At 40.5% G+C, this 6445-nt stretch overlaps 1 protein-coding gene across 2 annotated transcripts; it reads right to left on the bottom strand.

Moving 5' to 3' along the window:
• Positions 1 to 2220: 2220 nt before the first annotated feature.
• Positions 2221 to 5465, bottom strand: LOC107685816 (transcriptional regulator Myc-2-like). 2 transcript variants are annotated; one of them, XM_016482549.1, is made up of 3 exons: positions 5126 to 5465; positions 3749 to 4291; positions 2221 to 3616 (listed from the first exon to the last, which is right to left on the bottom strand). In XM_016482549.1, exons 2-3 carry the CDS (start codon positions 4278 to 4280, stop codon positions 3057 to 3059), a joined length of 1092 nt encoding a protein of 363 aa, XP_016338035.1. In that variant the 5' UTR covers positions 4281 to 4291; positions 5126 to 5465; the 3' UTR covers positions 2221 to 3056. The 2 variants fall into 2 exon arrangements, with proteins under 2 accessions (XP_016338035.1, XP_016338034.1); XM_016482548.1 differs by lacking the exon at positions 5126 to 5465 and having other exon boundaries at positions 3749 to 5107.
• Positions 5466 to 6445: the final 980 nt, after the last annotated feature.

The raw sequence follows: 6445 nt of genomic DNA, 5'->3' as shown, positions 1-6445 counted from the left end.
TGGACAAACCCAGCGATTGGGTTGTTTTCAATCAAGTTGGGTTAAATGTTTAACCCAACCTTCTGGGCAGTAGTAACCCAACCGCTGGGTCAAAACAACCCAATCGCTGGGTTTGTCCATATTTTACCCAGCGCTGGGTTGTATTTAACCCGGCATTTTTTAGACTGCAAAAAGGGTTTTTCACAGTGATGCATCAGTGAAACATTCTAAAAAGAACCATATTTCTTATTGCAAAGAACCTTTTTCCATTATAAAGAACCTTTTGTGCAACGGAAAAGTTCCTCATGCCGATAATGAACCTTTATTTTTAAGAGTGTATGGTCATTAGTTTATGCATTAAATTATGATTTTTAAGGTGTCATTATTTCCACCTCTTGAACAAACCCAATATGCAAAAGAAATGTACTTTCTCGCAGTCTTCTAAGGATGATTCCTGTGGTCATGTATTTAAGTGGATTGGTGGAAGCACCAGTTTTCAAAGAAAGATGGGTGTGATTGCTAAAGTAAATAGATGTTTATCTCTTTTCTTATCTTTTTCTCTCATTTAGGATCAGACCTGAGGTGATTCCCTGTGTTTTTGGAGGGCTTTGGTTTAAAGATGAGCTTTTGAAACACTCTGGAATCCTTGTCAGGACGTTTTCTTGCTTCCTACTGAACAGCCTCAGGAGGACACAAGCTTAACATGCGCTGACGTGTGTGTTCAGCCCTCCTACAGATGTTGTCACTTTTGATCTTAGCATTCATAACATTAAGTGGGGGAAATGTAATGGTTGACAATAAAGATTTTAAAAGCACATTTGCTTATTGAAACATTTTTTCTATGAAATGTGTTTCAGCCACAGACCCTTAAGAATTATCGAGTTGTATGACTGAAACTAGACTTAAACATGAAACTAACTTGGAGCAGTTTCTTTTTCCAGATCTCGTCTTTTTCGTAATGGTCTCGCTTTGGCCGCTTTAGCACCTCTCTGTCTACAACTTCAGAACGGTTCAGGGGCCAGTTGTCTAGATGACAGCACATTTACATGTTTAAAGACTGAATGCAGAATTCACAATGCAGACAAACTTCGCTTATATTCTTTCCAAAGCATCCATGACCCAACAGGTTTAAGCACAAAAGGTGAAAGGAGAGTAAGCAATGGAGGTCTAAAACCCGTTCTGACACTTGTTGCAAAACCGTCAGCGCTCAGCCTGGACTTGCTCGTTGTTCTGAGGGAAGCGATAAAGGTCACTTGCTGTATTATTACAATTTAAACATGTTTAAAATGTACTTTATTCCTGTCAAGACAAAGCCGAATATTCAGCATCATTACTCCAATGTTCAGTGTCACATGATCCTTCAGAAATCATTCTATGCTGATTTGCTGCTCAAGAAACATTTCTGATTATTATCAATGTTGAAAACAGTTGAGCTGCTTCATATTTTTGTGGAAACGGTTTCATTTTTTCCTGGTGAATAGATAGAAAGTTCAAAATAGCGTTTTTTTTTTAATTGAAATTTTGTATCCTTTTATCATTGTCACTTTTGATAAATGTTTGCTGAATAAAAGCATGAATTTCTTGATTACAAATGTTTTTTTTAAGGCACCATTTATCAAATACAAAAATATTTTTAGACATTTAATTTAACATTACATGAATTATACAACTGTGCTGCTCTTCAAGAGCCAACAAGGGAAGTAGGTAAAATATTTACCCACAGTGCCTCTGGCATCATTTCTGAATACTAGTATGAATTTGACTTTCAAATATTCATTCAGATAATTGTAAATTATGTAACGAGAAAGAAATGTAGAGAGAAATGCATTAAACCAAATCAGCAGTTTTATCAACCACACTTAAGTATATGGTTTATGCTTCATGATTCGGTTCACTATAAAACAAGGTTCAAGCATAACGGTTCAGTTATGGGTTTCATGTGGGGCAAGTTTGTGCTCAGTGTTTCAATGCGGTAACTCCTACACTTAAGTGTTTTATTGACCCACTGCAATCAGGCCCTTTAGACTTTCAACAAATGTCAACCCTGCCACCCCCTCACCTTGACCCAAATTCCATCACTCAAACGTTCCTGCTTTTCTTTAAAGGTTTTATTCTTGTGCAACTCTGTGTGTGCCAGCAATTTCACCTGTCAAGAAACCACACCTTGAAATCTTTAAGTCGATGTTATTCTGATGTGATTTTCTGCATGGTGCCAGTAAAAAAAAAAAAGATCCAAACATGTCATCTTGCTCATTCTTTATTACTTTATAAAACAAAGTTCAGTTGAAGATGAACAGAACCTCTTTTTCTGCAAATTAACCAAGAAGAAAAAGCCTAAAAATAATTTATGATACATAATTAACAGGTGGTATTTACATGAAAAAAAAATTGAAGAAACATTTTATACAGTTGCCATTATGAAGGCAATAAAATAGCCAGGTTTCTTCCTGGTAGAGGTAGATAAACATAGAAATGGGAGGGAACATACAATAACTGACAGAGTAAAGACACATGGAGTCAAAACAGAGTGAGATTCAAGTATGAACACACTCCAGAACTCCAGAACTCAACAATACGAGCTATGCATGAACATGAATCCAATATAGTTTATCTTTCCAGTCTGAACATCAACAAATGCAAACTTCAGTCTATAAAAACGTAATCATCTGCAAATTACATTCAACCCCTTATTTTTAAACAACCTTTGGATCCAGCCCAAAATATTACAAGAAACGTATGCCAAGAACAAAAAGGTAGAATGTGTGAGGATCTTCTAGGGTGTTTCTTTTAAGGCTAACTATGCTTTTAACTGATTATTCATCCAACATAGAGTATATGAAAGTGCTTCATATTAAGACTCAAGAACTAAATGACTTTAGCACAATGTAAAGTCACAACATTGAGAACGTTCTTTTGCATTGACCATGCATGTTTCCAAACGGGGAAAAAATCCAGAATCTCCCCTCAGAGATATTGAAGTCTTTGCAGTCAGTCACAAGTGTTACAGTCCTCAAACCAGATAGGGGCCTAGACCACTATCTAGAGACCAAACCGGTGTTATTTTTAGTCCCAGACCCTCACAACCTCTTGAGCCGTTCCAGTCTGGCTTTCAGCTGTTCTTGTCGTTCTCTGAGTTTATCTCTCTTCTGCGTCAGTCTCTGGTTCTCGGTTTCCAGATTTCTGATACTTTCTTTAGCCCGCTTTAAAATCACCACCTTGGACGCCTTGTCGTTATTGGACAGTTCGGGGACGTTGTCCCGTAGCCTAAGGAAGCAGTTCTTTAACTCGTTGCGCCTTTGCCTCTCCATCACATTGTGCGACCTCCGTCTCTCTTCTTCATCCTCCGTGTCCACCCCCTGTCGGGAGGCCAGACTGCGAGAGCGTCCCGTACTCTGCACACTTCGGTGGGAGCCTCCAGACCCTCGAGAGCGTTTGAGAGGGGGTGCGGAACAAGGGGAGGGTGGGGGCGGAGGAGAGGCGGGCCGTGGGGCGGCATAGTTGTGCTGTTGTTGGATTTCAAAGTGACAGCGCTTGAGAGCACGCTGCTGCTCACGCCTGCTGTCCTCCAACTGCTGCTGGTGTTGAGAGCGCGTCAGCGTGTTCGACCGCCGGACGGTCACAACATCAATCTCCTCCTCTGTGGAGCACAAACATAATGGAACAACAGTTAAACCTGTGTTAGAGCAAACTTAAAATAGTTTAATCTGGTTTCAAGAAACTAACTTCCATCATAACAAAATAAATGTCGTTTGTGAATAAAAAGACTCACCTGAATCGCTTGCGGATGATTCTCCTCCAGTGGACAGTGAGCCATAATCAGACGTGGACTCGCTCTGCTCCTGGCTGTCCAGCGGTAAGTCCTCGCTCTCCAGAGCCTGACAGGCGAGCGCCACACTGTGGCAGTCCAGCGTAGAGCCGGCGATTTCGGCAAAAATCTCAGTGTCAATATCGGAGAGCAAGGGACCCGTGGAGAGCACCGCTGAGAGTTTATCCTCGTTTGGTTTGTCGGTTTGCCACAGGCAGTCCTCCGAGAGCGGATCCGAATCAGCTGCCGAAGCGCTGCCGGTAAAGTTCCAGTCCAGCTGGAGAAAGTCGCTGTCCTCCATTAAAAGTTCAGATACTAACTCCAACTGATCCACCGTGGATAAACCCTTTGCGAGCCCGGCTTTCATCGGAGGGGACTGGGGCGGCGTGGGGATGGACTGCAAGTCCTTCATGAGACTCAAGCAAAACTCGTCGTCAAACAGCAGCGGCTCGGAGTCGCAGAACCAATCGTGCGATGGAGAACAAGCCTGCAACATCTTCGCGGAACCTGTCAGAAAAGCGCACGAGAAACGAATCCTTTAATATGAGAGAAAGTGTGCATCCAAAAGTAAAAGTCCACCCGGCTTTCAGCTATCGAGTAAAAGCGGCTTGTTTCTAAACGGCCTGCGAAGTGTTGTTCTTGTGCACTGCCGATTGTAAAGTTTCCCGGCTCGCGCGTTCATTTTTATTCATGTTTACAATAGTGGCTCCGCCCAGGTGGGCGGGGCTGCAGTGATGTCACCGAACAGCTGGCAAGGTCCCGCACGAGAGTTTTGTTCCACGCAAATTTCTCAAATTAAAAAAATCAAGTTAAATCATACATTTGACTTTTTGAAAGCTAATAACCCAAAACGAGCTAAAAACGTGTTTATGTTATAAAGGAATTGCAGTTCACGTAAAAACTATTTTTGCCTGACAATGTCATTGATACTACTAGCGTTAATATCTTCAAACGCTTATTTTCTATATTCCTGTGGCAATGATTAAAGTGATTTTACTGAAACAAGTTTCCAAGTCTTGCCATGATGAAAAACCGGCTTAAAAAGCAATGTTCATAGCTGCAGGAATGATCAAACTGCTAAAATTGAACTATTTCAAAAGAATTAAGCTGATACTGGTGTATATAAATTGAAGTGTGAGTGAAAGAATAGACAGTCAATGAAAAGCTATTTTGCCTTTTATATTTGCGCATTAAACAGCGGATCAAAAGGCATATAAGTTATCCACATTAATGCAACTTTCCACGGCAAAAGTAAGCGAGAGGTTCACGAAACGTTAGTAATATCGTGGTGGAAGCCGGTAGACAGACCACATGCACGAAAGCACACACAAAAAAACTTACCTTTCCCCCCACCCCAAATACTATAGCGAATGAAATAGATGGAAACCGTCGGTCAACCTAAAATAAATGTTTATAAAATGATTTTAAAAAACGTTGGAAAAACCGCAGATCCTCCTTGCGGCATGTCTGAGCCCACGCGGACAGAAGCTGGCAGTGGGTGTGGACGAATAGAGAGCATTTAATTTTAAAGGGCGATGTACTGCATTATTCCTCCGCATTAGAAAACTCGCGCCAAAACTCGTTCGACAAATGTTGAATGAAAACTCTTATTGTAATTATGCCTAATTATAGTCTGTAGCTTTATATGTAATATAACCCATCACGGAAAAGCGGCTGAATAGCCGTGGAGCAATGAAGGGAATATAGGTCGGACCTAGAGTCCTCGCGGAGCGCTCGTGTCCTCAATGAACCGTACAATACCAAGAAAAAGAAGGGGGTTGTAGCTCACACACGTGTGTTCACAAATGCCGGGTCTGGTTTGCTATAGCGATAGTGTCTACAAAAAAAAAAAAGAGAGAGAACGAAAGCTGCGATCACGTTGTGCTGTGGTCTGTTTTGGCGGGTAATATATGTAAACAAGGACATACTGTTCTCTAACAGACACTCCTTATATACACAGTTACAATAGATCTCGCGCGACTTAAGGGATAGAAATATGAACTTTAGAGTGACTGTAATGCATGTGAGGACGATATAGGCGTTGGTTACATAACAAAAAAAAAAATCGCATCCGGCTCAACACGTGCAGAGGTTACCCCCTCCTTCTCAGGTGGCGGGAATGATTTATGAGTCTCCCGCGAATTCAACATATGGGCGGAATCCCTGCATTCTTTGGGACATTCTACCAGAAATGTACATTATCTGTCCTTGACTTGTTACAGTGAATAAAAAGTATTACATCCAACAAAATGTCTAAAACTGACTGATGGTTGATTTCTGTGAGTTGTTCTGTAAAGGAATATGTCATTCATTAGGTTCTCAGATATTTTTACATTTATTAAAAACTGTTGAAAATTACAAATCCTGTCCTTGTCCTTGTCCTCAGCCAAATTTGACCTACAGCTTTCATAGTTTTGTTAAGCTAAAAACTGTTATTTAGAAAAACAACAACAATCAATAAGTTTAAGTTGTTATCATTCACATCAACTGATTAAAAACATGAAATTATACATAAATTCTACAAATAAATTCTATTTTACAACTGTCCCCATGTTTTCGGTCAGTCCTGTCATGCTTACATAAAACTCAACATAAAATGTGTGTAATTTTACACATTTACACAATACCTTTAAAGGTATGCCTCGAAGGAAGTGACATCAT

The sequence above is a fragment of the Sinocyclocheilus anshuiensis genome, unplaced genomic scaffold (assembly GCF_001515605.1).
Source record: "Sinocyclocheilus anshuiensis isolate Anshui unplaced genomic scaffold, SAMN03320099.WGS_v1.1 scaffold822, whole genome shotgun sequence".
Classification (NCBI taxonomy): Eukaryota; Metazoa; Chordata; class Actinopteri; order Cypriniformes; family Cyprinidae; genus Sinocyclocheilus; species Sinocyclocheilus anshuiensis.
The sequence above is the reverse complement of the archived record's forward strand: the minus strand, read 5'-3'. Positions and strand labels throughout refer to the sequence as shown.

What these genes read in the sequence shown, in the direction of transcription:
- LOC107685816 (XM_016482549.1), bottom strand. Translation starts at nt 4,280, where the DNA reads ATGTTGCAGGCTTGTTCTCCATCGCACGATTGGTTCTGCGACTCCGAG. An exon ending in ATCATCCGCAAGCGATTCAG is followed by an intron (nt 3,617 to 3,748) that starts GTGAGTCTTTTT and finishes TGTGCTCCACAG; the next exon opens with AGGAGGAGATTGATGTTGTG.